General features: G+C 39.2%; 1 protein-coding gene across 2 annotated transcripts in view; it reads right to left on the bottom strand.

Annotated features, from left to right (window-relative positions):
* Positions 1-308: 308 nt before the first annotated feature.
* UBE2E3 (ubiquitin conjugating enzyme E2 E3) overlaps positions 309-19,377 on the bottom strand; it is a 56,718-nt gene continuing 37,649 nt past the window's right edge. For both annotated transcript variants that reach the window (XM_058840194.1, XM_058840195.1), the window contains exons 4-6: positions 5,692-5,824; positions 3,857-4,004; positions 309-2,827 (exon numbers count right to left, since the gene is read on the bottom strand). In XM_058840194.1, the coding sequence (XP_058696177.1) occupies positions 2,730-2,827; positions 3,857-4,004; positions 5,692-5,824 (379 nt within the window). In that variant the 3' untranslated portion in view covers positions 309-2,729. The remainder of the gene's footprint in view (positions 2,828-3,856; positions 4,005-5,691; positions 5,825-19,377) is intronic.

Raw genomic sequence — 19,377 nt, 5'->3', positions numbered from 1 at the left:
AGAAAAAGAAAAGCCCATCCAAAATGGAGAAGAAGAGGACATGTGCAGCATCTTCAGCTTTACACAAAAGTGTCATTTCAGTTCACTTTTCCCCAGATACAGAGCCCAATGATTGCTGATAATTTTCTGTTCTATCTTCTTAAAACTGCGTAAGAGAATCAGTGCCATTCTTTGGCAGTATGCAGTATTCACCCCAACACCGCCAGGAAGAAAACAGTTTGAAACACCAGATGCTCTTTGCAACCAGTGCTTTGGATATATTTCCAGCAGGGGTTTTCCTTCCCTCCCCACGAAAACAGACACACATTCTCATTTAACAACTAATTGATTTATTTAACAATACAAATTTCTTTCTACTGCATGGTTTAGCAGAGAGAACTTGAGAAACAAAATTAGCTTCTTTTCTTTTTCTTTTAAAGTTTAAATGTTTACACAAAAACAACCTTTACTTCAGTAAATATAAAATTTACACACAAAAAAAATCTACATTAAAAAATAACAGAATCATGACAAACCAACAAAAAAAAAAAAAAAGAGGATGGGAATTCAGTGTAAAGGATCCAATTGCAAGGAAGGCAAGATGGGGCAACACTAACAAGGCATCCCATTTGTACACCAAGGTACCTGAAGTTGTAGGTACAATACAAACCCAAAATACATTAAAATTAGAATTAAAACCTGTATTTTTATACCATAATATTTTATGATATAAATATCTGTAAATTCTGTAGGCGACACAGTTAATGTGTGAGCTCCAGTTTGCTCTCCACTGGAAGGTCACTGGAGTGGTGTAGGAGCACCGTGTGGCCCATGAGTGCACTAATGGTCAGCAGGGAGCAGACTTCAGACGTGCAGCCCGGATGTGATAGCCCCTTGTTCCTTTGCCAATCTGTGCTATTTCTCACACATCCAATGACATGACGAGAAATTCCGGTCACCTTCAGCAGTGATTTCCAGCACTTCATCTCCTGGCATTAGTCTGTTACCTGACTTAGGCATATTCACCTGCCAGATCCTGTTTCTCATTCCCTTTTGCACTTTTTAACCTGAACTCTAAAGCTATCTTGTAGCTACCAAGAGAGACTGGCTTCTGGGTTGAGATATTTGGGATACACAATTCTTCAAGCCACCTTCAGGCATCTGTAGAAATATTTAAAGTAAGGTGGACAATTCATGGTCAAAGGTTGTGTGATACAAAAACCGGGGACCTGTATAGTAATGGTTAACTTTAGATCTAAATCTTTAGCATTTTTTGTATTGCTTTAATATTTAAACTTAACATTCAGTTTTCATATATTAAGTGAGCAGAGCATCTTATTGATGGAAGTGCTACCTTATCTCCAAAAATACCAGGTAGTAAGGGAGACTGTAAAGTTTAAAATTAAGTGTAATTTTAAAAATCATTTAAAGGAATCAAGTGTCTTTTTTTATATATATAATCAATATTGTGACTGGCAAACTATAAAAGCTTAAATTATAAAACTATTAGTGACTCTACCTTTTAAACTGTATGTACTATAAAGCTGTATTTTTGTACTTACAGATGTTACAAAATTTCCAAGGCAGAAAATGAAGGGGGGAAAAGGTAGTCTAAAATAATTTACAGATTTCATTTTTACTAAGAAAGGTTATTTTCCCCACTACTGTTTTTATGTCATATAAATCTGATTAAATTTATTGTACTCCTCTCTTTTCTGGGTAGATGATACAGTGTTCAATCATGCTTTGGAAGACCTTTTTCAATGGATAACTCAGTTCTCTAGGTCAGCAAGTCCAACTTGCTTTACTCAGAAACAAAAGCACCAGACTATCTCTAACTTGGCCCTCCTCCTGAAAAAAACCTTTGTAGCAAGACTGAGGCAGCCTGTTCTGAGAGCAGGACTGGCCCTGGAGCAACCAGCTACGTTAATTTCTGGAGTAAGCATATGAAATGTGATCATTTCAACTTGAGAAAGAGCTGAAAAGTATTAAATTTCAAAAGTTTAGAAATTTCACTTGTTCTGTTAAAAACAAAACAGGGAAAACTTCAACAATCCACAGGTGTGCATTAAACATTTAATAGCAAGCCTTTGCTTATGTATATTAATTTAAAAATTATCCACAGGGATCTGTGATACATTGGCCTTGCCTTGTTACTATAATTAAATTTATTAAAATATTAATTTAAAATAGGAAAACAAAGAAACTACTCCGTGGGGAACATGTTTATTGTGTTTGAGATGATACACTGGGTGCTCTCTGAGCTACAAAGGGAAAAAGGAAATCCTTTCATTACAAACTGACAAAGGTAAAAGTTAGAACAGTTTTCACAACAGCATGTACCACATATTGGAAATAGATCTGGGTTTAATACAAATGACATAATTCCTAGTAATCTACAGCTACCTTTAATAACTTCATACAGATAATGAATTAGGCTAAAATGCACTATAATATTTGGTTGACTTCAGGAACAGTATCCTTAGTACATCACAAAATACATTTTGATATCCCAAAGAAGCAAGACTTGCAAGTAGGCATTTTAAACATAACTAATCTACAGCTACAAACTTCTACTCTTGATAGCATTTACCTTTTTGGGGGGCAGTATCCCAGTCTTCAAAAGGATAAAAGCAGAGTAGAATCAGTATAACATATACACAGAAGTCCGTATTGTAAAGGCTATAAAGATTTGTTGCACACTGCAAAGTTGCCTTCTGCACCTTCACACTGCACAAGTAGTTTGTCATTTATGTTGCATATCTCTTGGTCCACTGTCTGGCTATCCTGTCATGTTCTGCTCTGTTGGTCAGGTATTGAGTGGCTATGCTTCCAACCAGAGGGTCAGCTGCAAAAGGCAGGAGAAAATGCATCAGAATTCATCCCACAGGTAACAAAAATCCCCAAGCAAAAACACATTTTAAAATACAGCATTCATTCCAAAATACAGTTTAGATCAGAAATACAGTGGAGCTATTATCATAATAAGACATTTCTGGGAAAGCACACATGAGCAAAGCACAACAAGCAGAAAAAGAAAACAGGAAAATCTGCTGTGGTTATCTGCATATGAATGAATCTTGCCTCAGGCAGGTGCTCCGCTTTCACCCTTTGGGGTGCAGGAGACATTCAGCAACTGCTGTGTGGCACCCCTGTCAGGGAGGTGCACAGGACTAGTGTGACTTCGAACATTAGGGCTGCAGAACACACGAGGGGAGCTGCTTCAGGAGCCATCAAGCCTTTGTAGCTAAGAGACCGATCCACTTCTCCCCGTGACCACTTTCTGTACATGGATGGGACGGTCTCTTAGCGCTATTGCTCAGTTCCTGCCCTGACTGCAGGCAATTAGCATCCATTGCCTAATGACACTGCTCACACAGTTGTTGCTGAGAATCTGTACTGCTTCCAGTGGAGTTCCTCCCCTTCCCACAGGATCAAGGAAGTTTCTTTGGAAAAGGGGTGTTCTTTCTGAAATCACTTCCTTCACATTTGCAAGGGTAAACCTTTCAACTGCTGTAGTAAGAGACTTCCTGTCCCTTCCAACATGCAGGATTTATAACTCAGGAAAATATTTCTCCTTTCCTGGACTGAACACTCATTTGCTGCAGCTTCGTCAAGACAGACCTTCGATGACATCAGTTTATTTTCCCCATCATACCACGGAAAAAAAAGGACTTAATGCTATTTACTTTCTACTGTGTCACAGGAGTGAAAAACACCATTAAAAGTGGGACCACATCCAACCTGGAGCGCTCCATCGCAAATTTAAAAAGTATTAAATGTTATTTGACCTGCATGCAATCAAATATGCAAATTACATTCCGTGACAAATAAGTCAAACAACTGAGAGTCTCTCAGTGAACTGTCAGCTCCTTACCTGGGTTGCAGTCTGTCAGAAGAGAACAAATAGACAGCAGAACCTTTGAAATAGTCAAAGCAGGGCTCCAGTTGTCTTTCAGGATATCCAGACAGATGACTCCCTGACTGTTGATGTTGCAGTGATAAATTCTGGTGCGGAAAGTAACCTGGAATGACAGTGTAAGAGACAGAGAGTCATTCAGTGTTGCCCAGGGATGGTGCCCCTTGGCTCTGAGCAGCCTGTGGGACTCCCAGTTCTGCAGAGCTTCTGCAGAGGCAGCTCCTCTCTCCTTGGCTTCCAAACCACAATTGTTCAACAGAAGAGTGACTATTTTCTGTAGCTAGGGCAAGCCTTTAAAACTTACCATGATGAGATTAGGGGCATAAACTGCTTTCACACAGGCTGTCCGTATGGTACCCTAAATTAGGGTACCATAAAAAATTAGGACCTACTTTATAGTATGGTAGCTATTTAATGACCATACCAAGTGCCAAGGAACATTCTAATCACAAATGTAACTTTACTGTGGTTTCTGAAGGTAAAGCACTACACAGAATTTGTCTGCATGTGCAGTATTAGTTGATCTTTTTCTTTCTTTCAAAAGCCTAAATACAGACCATGAAAATTAGTCTTGTTAAATGAACAATGAAATCTTTGTCCTTACCCTTCATTAGGCAGAATATAATATGCAGCTAAAACAATGCTATTACACTAAATCCATCCTTGTTTTCAAATTATTTCAGACTAATATTGATAGAACATATGAACATTCTGCACAAATAAGAAATGAGAAATATGTAACTTTAATTACACAAAACACAAGAAAATATGGAAATTTTCTTTTTCATACTGATGTGGGGGGAGTAGAATCCACAATGTATCCTGAAAATTTAAAAACTATTATTGTCTAAAAAAATCTACAATATTTGAATGAGGAATTTGTCTAAAGCTGTGCATCACTTCAGTATAACATTCTTAACCCAGAACATATTAAATGAAGGTATTAGATTTATAGTAACAAAGTTATAGCCCCCAGAGCTGTAAGTCAGAGAATGTTGTGTGGTAGAATGTATTCAGTTTCAGTATTCACAGTATTCAGTGAGAGTCTTGCAGTGTCTTTTCTGGTAACTTGGTCAAGAGTTGTAATTTGGCAGTAAGACGGGGGAAAAGGGAATGACCTTTAAATTCTTTCATATTCATTAATACATTACAGTTTAGTAGGTGTCCATACTATTTCTGAGCCAGAAATTGATATTTTAATTTAAGCTAAGATTAGTTTAATTTAATAAAAAGAGCTTTTTCTCAAAAACATTATCAAACAAGATCACTGATTTTAGCAGTAGTAAATAGACATTTTAAAATAATGGAAATTCATCACACTAATTTTTCCAATTTTAATATACACAATATCACAATATAACAGTCCAGTTTTCTATGTAAACTTATTTTAGCTTTTTCTTATTTTGCTAAAAAATACATGATAATATTTCATATAGAATCTGGCTTGTAAAAGAAAATACTATTATACATACATTTGAGTAGCTAGAATGAGAAGAAGGAAATATAACAAAGTCTTGTGCTGTCTTCTACTAGTACTAAAATTACTTGAATCTTACCTCTTGATCAGAATTATGATCTCATCACTTGGTGAAGTTTGGAAATCAGTACTGACTGTGGTATTCAAGAAGTAAATTAGAGAGGATTTTTCTGACACTGCAAGTCACGATTTTGGACCTCGTAGTTTTCAAGAGACCATAAACAACTTTGATACTCAGAAAGTGATGAGCACTCACTACAATCTGCATTCTTCTCATGTGAAAAAATGGTAACCACAATAAAAACCTTACCCTTACCTTTGGTGGCTTGAATGGATAGTCAGATGAAAATGTGATATCCAAGAAGAAAACGCCTCCTTCATATACAGAACCTGGAGGTCCAAGTATAGTGGATCTCCATTCATAAATGTTATCTCCTTTAGGACCGGCACTGTGTAAAGAAAAAAGAGGAGAGGGGAAGAAAGAGTCAGATATACCTCTGAGAGGGGCATTTTATGTATTTCCTTCAGCATTCATTTTATTTAATAAAAGCTATTTGACTATTTTTAACACCTGCCCGATTTCCAGCTGATTTCACCATTGAAACCTCGGTGTTTTAAACTGGCACAAAAGCTGGGTACTCTGCTGTTCCTTTGGAGAAACTGCAATGAAACAGAATGATGATGAACTACTGTTTTTTCACTGTCCAAAACGTATCCCCAGATCTATTTTCTTGAGTATGCCATTGCTCTGAGGTTCTATATCACACTTTTATCACCCTTTCTACATCACCCTTTCAATGCCATCATATTCATACACAAAAGGAGTTTTACATCTTGACCACATTCGTCTTCTCCAAGCATTTAACAGATCACACCTTCATAAGAAACATGGCTTTCTAAGATATTGATACACATTTATTGCTACTTGTTTCATAGGTAAGAGTGAAATGTTCCACCCTTGGGCAGCAAAACTAGGGAAGGGAGAGAGAATCAAGTAACATGGAATTGAGCTTCTTGCAGCACTGTCATTCCAAATAACTGTTTTCTTCAGGATATATTTGTGTTATGCCTCTGGGCAACTGGCAATGAGACAATGAGCCAAAAAGACTTTATTTTAAGAAGTACAATACTGAATGCATTTCTCACTAGGGGAAGGGTTAGTGCCTAATTAATTATTAAAGGTTTGAAAAAATGGATAATGAACCAGCATTTTCTCAACTACTGAGCTATCCCTAATGCTATTATTACACAGTAACCATCTAACCTCCTCAGAAACAACCCTAACCAAACAATAAACCCTTACCCACCCCTCCCCCCCAAAAAAAACCAAAAAACCCCGGCAAAAAAATCAAATCTTTAGCAAGTCTAGGAAAAAAATTAGCCTAACCTTCCACAAAGGGTCCTGAATCTACCCTGCTGAGAGCAAAACTTACTGAACTGACTGCTATAGAGAGCAACAGCACTGAGCCCACGCAGACACAGTGGACTGATCACATCTATGCAGGTAAGTCAGTAGCACAGCACTGTGAAAGATCCTTTCAGTTCTCCCCAGCTGGGCACTTTCCCAGGCACCCCCTCCATTTCCCAGGCATGCTGAAGCAGCCCCACCTTTCTCCCTCTGTGTGCCCAGGAACAGGCCCCAAGGACTGTCACACGTGATTGCACACGCAGCAAGGGACAGGGCATGGCACCACACTGCTGCCTGGGAATTCGTGTGTCTGGAACTGCTCAACACACAGAGAAGCCTCCCTACAAATGTAAAGGCTCTTCCTATGTCATGTCACCCCACGTAGCTGTCATACATGTGTTTGCAGTCTGTAACACAGCATGTCGGACATTCATCCTTACTGTGAAGTCAAACGTGGAGACTCTCATCAGAGTCAAGGAATACGAGCAGTCTGCACTATGGATTTGCAATCTCCACATGAAAAATTTAGCTATTTTTACATTAAGATCATATTGATAAATTTCATGATTGATCATGAGTTATGTTTATTTCAATTCATAATTTTCCAAGATGTTTTTTATTTCGTAGACATTTCATGTACCAAATGTTGCAGTTCTTTCATAAACAGGACAAAATAATCATGGAGTTTGGATGACATCCTATTTAATTAAAAACAAAAAAAAAATCTTTATGAAGCTGTAGCTATTTTCTTGTTGCCAAAATGAAAGTAGGTAACAAGAGAATGCTGGCCTCCAGAGCACAGATAGGTAAAAAAAACCCTACAAGTGCTGTCAAAAATAAAGTTTGGGTCTAAAATCTTACTTTATACTTGCAATGCATGCACAAAAGTGGAAGGAAAATACTAGATACATTTTAAAGAAAAAAAAAGGGAAATCTAGAAGCAAACAGGTCCATTTTTGGTAATGCAATGAACCATTTGTACCCTCAGTCACTTCAGAAGATAGTTTTATTCATGCTCTCTAAAAAGCAATTAGTGCAAGAAATGAAAATATTGGGGCAATAACGACAATATTTAAAACCCACACAGGCCACTGAAATGTTTCAATTAATTCTTGACATTCATCAAGCTCACAGCTAATTAGTATTGTGCTTGAAAACCAGGTTTCTGTAGAGCAAATCAATTTCAGCATGTCCTAATGACTGTTTTATAGTTTAATGCCGAGGTTAGTGCTCTTGCCCTGCAAGTCAGGTACCTTTCTTTCATATACCTCCAACAGCTGGATGCAATTCAATCAAATTAATGAAATGAATGTATCAAATCAGTGACATGTTTCAGCCAATGAATCAGGCACAATTAAGTGCAGCACCAGTCCAGGGTCAAACTCTCTGGTAATCCCTTACCGAGTCAGAGCTCGGGTATCCAGCTCAGGGTATCCGTGAGCTGGTAGCCACAAGACCAGTGCCATGGCCCTCTGCCTGCTACTATCTGCTCTTCTCCTCCATGCTGCCACCAGCAATACAGAAAAAGATTGGGATATAACACAAGAAGGGCTGCGAGACCCTAACCTTGTAACAGAAGAAAATGCTATGCTTGAAATCCATCCTAACTGCTGAGGAAAGATCACTGCAGTGTCCACAGAAACACAGAGCTGCAACAATAACTGCGCTTAGGAGGAAATTTTAAAATGTTAAATCATTATATCTGATTGAGATTTGTTAATTTATTACTCAACAGCTGAAGCTGTGTATTACTTCCAGTGGTGGCAAAGATACCCCTGCTTTACTAGCAGCCTAAAAATCCCTGCAATTGCTACATTATTGGTTTGAGGAGACACAAGACTACAGACTGGAGTCAGAACATCTCACTTGGCATTGGCAACCTGTGTATTTCCACTAGGAATCATCCTCAGCCAGCCATACTCCACTTTTGTCTTCTGTATACATGCCAAAGTAATCTCTTCGGGAAGCAAACAAACCCACTTTCTCTACGACTCAGCAGAAAGACAGCAGGCCCGTTCCTGGCAGTGGCAGCCCCTGCAGTGATTTCCAGAAGGACAGGACAGTGGGGTTCCACTCATTTGGCTGTCTGCAGCCAAGGGCACAGGTCCTCAGGCCACACCTTGCTCTGTCCCAGCTGCCAGCGGTGCTGGAGCCTGCTGGAGGCACTGCCTTCAGCTACCCTCAGTGCAGAGCATCACTCAGGGCTGCAGAAAGACACGGGGAAGGAACTGCTTCTCCATTCCCAGAGAACAGCAAAAAAACCCAGGCTGAAAGCTGGGAGTAAGGAAGCTTTACTCTGTCCATAATTTTCTATTGAAAATATTTTCTATTGACACTTCATATTGATACAACCAGATAGAAATGCTGCTCTCCTCCTGGGCTCTAAGGAGGCTGGCACAGGAGGCCTTCCGGGGCCTGGCCCTGGGCTCTTCATTCCCAGAAGCTCTCCAGGTGTTCAAGACACTTTCTTACTGCAAGCACAGGCTGCAAGCATCTCATCTAAAACCCTGAGAACTGTGATGAGTGACAGCCTAGGGCTCTTTCTTGCTGTCTGCCACACTGGACAGAACACCCTGGGCACAGCTCTACAATGGGAAACAGCTCTACAATAATGGTTTTCTTCCCCTTCACTGACAGACCCAGCTCCTTACAACTTCCCACATGGATTCCATATAGACAAAAATTCCTCCTCTATCCAGTCTCTTAAAACACAAAATCTTGATGGAGCAACAGTTCTGATGACAACTTCTGTGTTTTGGCTACAGAGCATACAAGTGCAGTCCATTGCTAAGAGCCTGCTGTCCTCCTGAATTAGCTTGAGAACATCATAAATTCACTGAAGGCACCAATATTTCATTCTCAATAAAAAAATTTACTTGATTAGTATTTTATAATATGGGCTAAAAAAATTCAGATAAAATAACAAAGCAGTTGAATTGAAATGACAAAATATTTGCAAAATTAGGGGGTTTACTTCATACATTAAAGATGGATTGCTTTTTTAAAAAAATTAGAGTTAACTGGCTGCATCTGCTTCCTAAGAAAATATTCATTCTGCCACTTCACTGAGGGATATATACCTGATTCAGACAAGACAAAGGATTTATAACTAAAGCCAAGCTAGTCTACTGAGCAGATTAATTTACAAGTGTAACTTCAGATGGTGAATTTGAAAAGACCTGAGGTTAAACTTGAGGGGTCCATGGGTTCACACCAGGTCTTTTAAACCTAACTCTACTGAACCCTGGCTCTCAAGTTTCCCAAAGATGAAGAACAGCTTTTCCAGCACAATGTTAAGAGCATTCATGCGAATGCAGCAGCATTCACACCCGCAAGAAGCCTGTTAGACTCCTGATGCAGTGGCTACAGAAATCCAAGTTCAGCTTTTGTTACAATTCATTAAATCAAAATGCATTGAAGCTGCCCTTTTGGAACTAAATGCAGAATAAGAAACTAGGACAAGAAATTTCTAATCTACATGATGCTGGTAGCATTTTGCTTTCTGTACTTGCTAAATGCACTGCTGTCAACAGCACTCTAAAACACAGGGCTCCAAATCTGGTGACAGAAGCAACTTCATAGTACTGAGACTGTGCTGACTGAGAAGAAAAAGGATGAAGGAAAATGTAATTTGGCTAGATTTGATGTTAACTGTGTTGTGCTTTATTGTGATATAGAATATGGGTCTGCAATAGCATACAACTGGGGGGGGGTGTGTGCTTGTTTTTAGGAAGCTTCCAGCAGTGAAGTCTGTCACACTCTAAAAGTCTTGTAAGAAATGTCATTGATATCATAAAACTAAAGGTACTGGTCTGCACCTCAACAAAACCACCGGGGTGCCTACATGGCACAGTCTTAAGTGCTGGAATATTTTCTCACGTTCTCCTCTCAAAGGCTCCACCCTCAGGTGTGATATCCAAGCAGGCAGAATCAGAGCTGTAAGGCTAGAAAAGATCTCTACTGATCATGACAAAGGCAGCAGCTGGCAAACCAAATGGGGCACCTAGGGTGAGAATAACGGAAGGAAAGACCTCCCTCTATCCTTCCCAAACTTTTGTTTCAAAATGAGATTCAGCAAAACTCTTGAAAGTTCTTCACAGACTGCTCAGCCACAACCCTTTTACTATGTAATTTTTACAGCAGTGTAAGTGAAGACAGTGCTTTATGAGAGGAATAAGACATCTCTTTTGATTTTTCTTATTTTAACTGAAGATTCTAAGTAAAGAAAGAAAAATGCCCTCAAGCATGTTCTACAGTCTTGTGCTTGAATAATCCACTTCATAATGCTACAGTATAGTGAAGTTCTGCAAAATCCTCAACACAGCTTTGGAAATTGACTTTTACAAATCTTGCAGGAAGAAAGGTACTCAGGATGTTACCAGCACGAAAGGCTGTGTTTTGGACACCACTGTCTCAGCTAAAGCTGTTGGATGATCTAGTTCAGTGTGACACCATGAGATACTAGAGGGGCTGTGACAGATCCCATCAGCATATACAATTTAGGCAAATACATAAACCCCATCTGTAGGGAGTCTGTCTGCTTCACCATCTCAGCTTCTGAACTTGATGAACTCATTTCCAGCAGAAGAAAAACACCTCAGGCTCAGATAACTTCAACTTATTACAGAGGTGGAGATTCATATTTACCATGCAGGATACGGTGTGGATGCTGATGTTTGCCCCTCAGACTACCCAGACAATCGAGGTAGAGAGGAGAATGACTGCAGCACATGGAACATCTAAATACTCCCTAACACCAACATTTTCCATCTCCCTCTGGTGACATCTCCTTTTCACCAACAGCACGGTGAGCCTGGCTCATGACTTAAGCCGCTAAGCTCAGCACTTGAGAAAATCCTCCTCACCCCTCCATGCAGTGAGAAAGTGAGTAAAAACAGAGCTAGACAAGCATATCTTGTAGCACACTACCTTTTGATCTAGCTACAGATACACACTGCTGGTAATTAAAGAACAAAAAATAATCTCACAAGCAATCAAAGGATCTCTATCTGGTCCAAGCTTCTGAGTTGCTCAGTGAGGCCTGGAGAGAGCACAATTAACTTACCAGTAGTTATGTTTTAATGTTAAGCATGGGAACAGAAAATGCTCAAAATATTTTCTTGCTTTGATATTTTCAACATTTTTAAGAAAATTTGTCCATTATCTTTTTTTTTAAGTTCTCTTTTCCAAGTGTGGAGGCACTCCTGTGGTTTAGTTATAGAGTGCAAGAATGGAAATGAACATTAATTAAAAGGCATATGTTTGTGGGTGGCTTTCAGTTCTGTGACCTGTGACAAGCACAGATAACAATTTCCATTTTCTTCATTTTTCAATGCCTTGTTTACAAGGCTCTCTGCAGTGCTTATTCTCAGCATTCATATTATCAGTGCCAGTGCCTAAGCACCTCTACTTACAGAATCTGGGTACTACATCCTATAGACACTGAAAGCATTCTTATTTCACTGGCAAGAGCTACAACTATAGCCCTAATTTTAGGATTACAACATTTTTCTAAGGTTGGACACATGAGGGCTGTCTATAGCAATGTATCAAAACCATGCAGAAAACACATTTTGATAAGGTGCTCACTATTATGAAGGTTTATACGTTATGTGCAATTTTTCACAAAGAAAAAGTTTCAATCTATTGTGTTCTTTATGTAGCCACAATTGTTTTTATTTTACCTGCCACTGAACTACCTGCTATATTTGTTTCCTGGAAAAGGTTATTTACTGCTTCTAGAAGATCCACTGAAACTCTGTGGAACTGAGGATACAAGGATCTAGTTTCGTGTACAAATCTTTCCTTCTGTTACTTCCCTAACTTGGCCAAACCATACACTTTCACAAACCATCAATGGATTATTAGCTTTATGCTTAATCAGGTGTCATTTGGCCTCCTGCAGCCAGAGTAGGGCAGTCGCTTGCTCTGGCTCAGAAATGTAACCATGTGGCTGTGTTTGGTTCAGGTTACAGTGTACCATCAGGGGATCTCTAAGTCACTGCACATCTGCTTTAATCACCCTGAAGGAAGAGATGTGCTTTAGACCAGCAGAACCTCCAGCGCTAAACTTGCCATTCGTAGAAGAATATACACTGTTACCAAAGGAAACTAAGTAACAAATCATTTGCTAATTCCATCAAAGCTGTAATATGTAGAAAACCCAAGCAAGGTATTTTGGAAAGCTGACAGTTTTTTCACTGCCTAAAGCCCCATTAAATTGCTTCGTTGCTACAATAGTTTTAGATTACTTTCCTCCTTGTGTTCCTGCTAGTTCCTAGGGCCTTTCTCACTGCTGTTAGAAGTCTGAGCAGGTCCTTTCCACCTTCCAGAACAACCCTAGCCAATTATGGAGGCAGAATTCCTGTAATTTTTCTTTTGAAAAAATGACTAAATACCAGAACAGTTTGCTAAATTACAACAAATATTAAGAAATACTTTATTTAAACCACATAACAAAACACATCAGATTGTCTATGTCTATGGTCTTGACAGAGGAGTTCAACCCAGGCAATACTCAAAAAAGTTTACCAAACAAAAAATGCTTGGGGTCACCATGTGGACTAGCTGAACTGAAAGTAGTTACCTGTTTTAAAGGGGCATGAATCTGATGAGGAAATCTGAACACAGAAATCTCGGGACTCACAGGCATGAAGAAGTTTTAGATAAACCAAATGTTCAGCAGGAGCTAACTTGAAATATGCATTGAAGTCCCTCTCCTATGCCTACACTGGAGAAATTATCCATACTGCCTAATAAAATACAGAATAGGACAGTTAGTAAAGGGAAACATTTCCTGATACTCTGCCATGTGTTTATAACAACAAAGTTTTAATTTAGCATAAAGTAAAAGACCAGCTCCCTTTCATCAGTATTGAAATACCAGTAGTACTAGTGTCAAAACACTATTTTCCAGCTGTTGATATAAAGCTCAATTTGTACTAGGGCCAAACCACTGTTGAAGAAATTTATCTGACCGGTACACAGTTCCTATTTTCCTTCCACTCAAAATTACTGATGAACCTGGGTTTAGCAAACATGGAAAATTTTGCCTTTCTTCTATGAGAAAGGTTCCTTCTCAACTCCCTAACACAAACAAAACTCATTTGGGATACATGCATATTTGTTCTTCAGTATATTTAGCCTCCATACTGATTTGAGCAATTCACACTGAAAGAATCACTTGGTACCTGAGAAATTGTGGAACCTTAGTTTAAGGTGTCCACCCACAAATACATCCAGAAAATGTATCCTGTGGAGTCTGGCTACATTATAAATCTCCCAAATCCCAGAGCATCACCTTACCCACTAGATAGAGATTACATTATCAGTAAGTCATTCAGTTGTTCTGGGGCATTCACATGTTTCAGATATCAGCCACTTCCACCCTCCACTGCAAAATCTTCATGTCACAAAGATAAGCAACACTGAGAAATCCAGTTTAGAATTTCTTACCAACATTTTCAATGACACTTTTAATGTCAACAGAGAGAAAAACCTATTATTCCAAAAATCCCTTAAGTGCACCCTTCAGATGGACGAAGAAAGAACAGTTGAAACAATTTCACTAAAAGACCTAGTTAAACTAAAAATACAACTGGCTTTAAGAATGTGGTAAACTTATAAATACTCATTCCTAAGAACAATAAATGGACAATTTTCGACAGACTAAGCCTGCAAGTTAACTAAGCTGTTCAAATAAAATCCCCAGCTATGAACCTACACTAAATACTTAAACATCAGGCAATTCCAAATGTATTAAATATGTGACCAATGTATTAAAAAGAAACCTTTTACCACTCTGCAGATCATGTTTTGTTTTCTAAGGAATGTACCTTCATCCAAAAATTGAAAGGAACACTTATGAACAGTGTTTTTCAAGACAGAAAGTACATTGGTGAATTAAAGAATCAGCACCATCTGACAATTGAAGCCTCAAGGCAGACTCTGTGATTAAACTTGTGAACAGCGTTAATGTTGTGGAAAAATTTGATTCTAATATCATAAAAGGATAAAGTGCAATTTATAGAACACGATTTATTCAGGTACTTCATGGAGGACTAAGAAAGAGAAAATTGCTGAGAAGTCACCTTCACTGAAATGTGTGAGTACCCACTTCTCAACAAGATGAACACCCAACATGCCTGGTGCTCCCAGTGGAACCTCCTCTGCCTCCAGGATGTCCAGGACTGGGCTTCTCTAACACTTCCCAACAACAGAGCTGGAAGCTGCCTTTTCCTCCTCCTCTGAAAAATCAGCTTTCAAATTCAGCAAAGTTCCAGCTTGCCCACACAGAAGTAAAGACAAAACCAGTCAGATAACCTTGCCTCCATTACCACACATTGACACTCTGAATAAGAAGCACCTACTTGGGGAGTTAATGACCTCTAATACATGCATATCAGCTCTGTACTTAGAGTTGTGTCATACTAACTTCCTGAATTGTTAACCTACAGCAAGCACTGAATATTTTCATTCAAAAGAAGCCTGTATTTTCAGCACCTAAGTTAGTTCTTGGTCCAGTCTTCCTAACCTTCTAGCACAGGTTTTCTCCCAAATATAATTCTATTATTACTTTTAAATACTTTCTTCCTTTTGCCTCTGTCCATTCCGACATCAGACTGTACAACCTAACAGACCAGAAAATGCTGTGCCATAGCTCCATGTGTCAGATGCCTACCTTGAAGCCATGAAAGACTGATGTAAATCTCTGTAACTAGAAAAAGACTGTACTTCTCAAAAAAAAAAAGGCTCTTTCCAGTTCATACACCAGGACCTTCTCTGCCTTGCATGCAATATGGACGCCTTCTCAAGTCCAGCTCCTTTCCAAGCATGCTTGGGGTCACCATGTGGACTAGCTGAACTGAAAGTAGTTACCTGTTTTAAAGGGGCATGAATCTGGTTAGGAAAACTCAGGAACCTTGTTCAGCATGACAGTTCAATGTTCAGAAGGTTTGTCTTCAGTTATGTCTCCACACTGGCTAACAAAATTTCCTACATCAAGGGTTGATTAAATGAGGTTCTCACTTCTTTTTATTTTTCCACTGAAGTGAATATTGGAACTCTGGCTATGAGCTTTAAACTCTGCTTAGAGCAAAATGATGACAAGCTTCACATTCTGCGCGGGGGACAAGTTTATCATTGTTGACAATTTTTATATATCTGATTTATTGTTTGATATTAATTGCTCTGTGGTGCTGAGCAGGTTGAGAAGTAATCAGTGATTGCTGCCAAGACTCCTGGAAGCAGCAGCTGGCCACAGACTGGCTCAGATGCCAGCATCAGCACAAGAACTGCTGCCATGGAGAAGAGGGCAAAAGTGAGGGCTGCAGCAGCTCAATCTGAACTGGCTTAACACATGCTGGAATTACACTCTGTGTGTGCAATTCCAGAGCTACAGCAGGGATAAAGTTATGGCTCAGGATCCTCTCTCTGACACCACTCCACAATGTTCATTTAGTATGTGAGCTGTAGAGTGACCCAACATTATATGAACATTAATCACCCCCTACCAGGACAGGGCAGGCTCCATTTGGGTTCTGAAACATTAGCCCAACAATGTCCACTCCGCTAGTTAAATGAGTGCTTGGAGAGTTTCAAAACAAAAGCAATTGAGAATAGGAATCTGCTTTGTGTAATGCAGAACTGGAGACAGCTGAAGTAACACTTGGTACAGAGAATATATAAATGTAATTTGTGGATAAAAAGCTTTAAAGCACTCTGGGAATACTAACTTTAGTTCCAAAAGCAGAGCAATTCAAAGGAATAGAGAAAGCATCATGCATACAAATACACAGAAATCAATGTCTGATATGAGTTCATTTTACTTCACAACGGTGTACTACACTAAAGAAAAATGTAAAAATAATAATCATTTCAGGGGAAAGAAAGGTCAATAAACATCTGAGTAAAACAAGTCTCACCTAGTAAAAGATGTTTATTGAGAAGCCAGATCCAGCCCAACTATTGCTTTTTCTACCAATAATAATTTCATATTCAAAGCAAGTGTTCTCTGTGGATATAACTGCAGTGTAAGGAGCAGAGAATGTTTGGGTTAGCACTGGGAATGGGGCTTTGTACCCTTCCTCTAAGGGAGCTGCCACTGCTCAGGACAAGCTAGAGAATTTGCAACCTCCACGGAAATCTGCTGTTGAGCTTGGACCACTGGTACCACTAGACTAAGATATTCTGGAACTCCATTGTAAGAAAAGTGATTTTCTCCCACAGCCCAGATTCGAGGCAGCTGTTGGAAAGTGGCAGTTTACTGCCTGCAGCCGGATATAGCAGCTCAGACCTTGGGCAAATCAAACACACATGGACAGCTCAATCCATCTCTCCAATAGCTCAGGTAGCTGCACCAGTTGCACCACATTCAGGAATTAGATACTGCTACAACAGACATGGAATGGCTGTGATCTTAAGAAAAAAAAGGCTTGCACTGTGTATGGTTTTTATTTGAAGCTATAAGCATGATTTATCAGTGGGGAGAATAAGCTTAATGTCTACTGCAGCAAAATTCATCAGGTTATATACAAATTACATATAATCTCTTCCAACATGTCCTAATATTATATATTCACACATAATTCTACTTCCTTCATATTTTCAGTCAGTATAATTTAGTGAACACCATTAACTACACATTGGCTTACATTTGCAATCTAGGAAAAAAAATTCTTCCTGATAACAAAACTCAACAATGCTTTTTCTCTGCTGCAAATGCCTAATTTTTAAGTTGTGCATTACTATAAAAATTAGCTTAAGACAGGCTGTCTGCTCATTGCACTTAATAGACTCAGAGCTGAAAAGATAAACATTTTTACTAGCAGTGAGTGTGCTGGGACTAACTGATGATGTTTAGACAGTAAAATATTTGTATAAAAAAAGAACTAGTAAATTTATAATTTTGCTCTTAACCATTTTTACTGCAGATATCCAAGGCAAAATCAATTCTGTTTTACACAAAGAATAATGAACATGACAGGGCAATGACTTGATAAAAGTGACTGCACAAGTAAGGGGAAGAACAGGGTACAGAAGATAGTCTCCCAAGTCTCTGACAAGTAACCAAATCACCAGGTCTCAGCAACTCCCATTCAGTGCTTGAGGGTTTATACAACTTCAGAAACCCCTCAAACATCCCTTATCCTATAACCAGGTGGAGATAAGTGCTCCCAAGAGACAACTTACAAAACTAACTCAAATGGCAAGTTCTCCTTCTTCCTTAAATCTACCTTAATGAAACAAAACAAAACAAAACAAACTGTGCCAGAAAATAACAATAGTAGTAGTAGTAATAATAACAACAATAATGATAATAATAACAGAAGGATTAAGATCTGGCCTGGCTCTGGGTCCCTTGCACCTGAGCACGCTACCTTACTTCCCTGGAGCAGGTTGCCAGGTGCCAGCTCTGACAGCAGCGCCAAGCCTCTCTGGCATTTTGGGCTGGGCAGGGGAGGTAACCAACCAGTCATGCTCCAGCAACTCCCAGTTGTGATGCAGCCCCTGGGGAGCACAGCAAGCTGGTGTGGGGCAGACTGGCACACTGGATCAGGCAGGGAAAGCCATAAAGAGCTCTTTGCTCCCTTCTCCCCATCGTACCAAGCAAATGCCAGGACAGAAGACAATCCTGCAATGGGAGAAATACTGGACATTTTTTTTGGTAGGAGTTAGTTTTCCGAAGGGGTACTCATAGAGTTTTCAATAGCCCACTGATAGTTTGTGAACATAAATATCCAGCTTTTCAGAGTTATGCATCATCTCACTCTTGTTCTCCCTTCACCACAAGCAGCAGTAGCTTTCACAGGGCAGGACTCCATAAGAACTGGAAGCTAATTACCAGATGTCTTGGAAACCTTTCCAATCTGCACAACTTTATCCAGTTTCCAATGCTTAGCATTAGCTCTCTTGGAAGCTCTTCATCCTTATTTTGTGTAACAAATTTTCAACAAAGCAGGAGTTCTTTGTTCTCTCCTAATAAAACAACCTAAAATGTTAACGCTTCAGTGTGAAACTAATGAACTAAATGCACTTTTCTGGAGATCTGGGCAGACATACAGGCATTTTCAGATTTATGTGAAAACATATTAATTCTGGAAGAAGTCCTCTAGGGTGTGCTTTTAAAATAACTTCAGAACTACAAAAATGAATACAAACAACAGTTGTAAATTATCTATGTGTTTTGCCAAGCATATGGCCACTCAAGTGCTGCACTTATTGAGCATAATCTAAAATAAAATCTTATAGGGAGATGAAAAGAGCAGTGGACCAAGTCAGGCATTTACTTAGATGCAACAGCTTTGTCCACAACATTTTACTCCGAATAAGTGCCAGATATACTCTGCATTGAGCACTCAAGTCTACAAGATGCAAAGATGGAAATTATTTAAAAATGTCTCCTCTTGGGGGATATAGTGAAAAAGATGAAGAGTTGGTTGACTATTTCTGTTCCTGCAGTACTGCTGACACAGGAGACCATCGGTTTGATACAACCTATTTCACAGGGATACTTACCAAGTAACTGGATGGATTTAGTACAAAGTGGGAATATAGACCCCAATATAGACCCCATTTACATGAATCATCCAGCTG

The sequence above is a fragment of the Poecile atricapillus genome, chromosome 5 (assembly GCF_030490865.1).
Source record: "Poecile atricapillus isolate bPoeAtr1 chromosome 5, bPoeAtr1.hap1, whole genome shotgun sequence".
NCBI lineage: Eukaryota > Metazoa > Chordata > Aves > Passeriformes > Paridae > Poecile > Poecile atricapillus.
The sequence above is the reverse complement of the archived record's forward strand: the minus strand, read 5'-3'. Positions and strand labels throughout refer to the sequence as shown.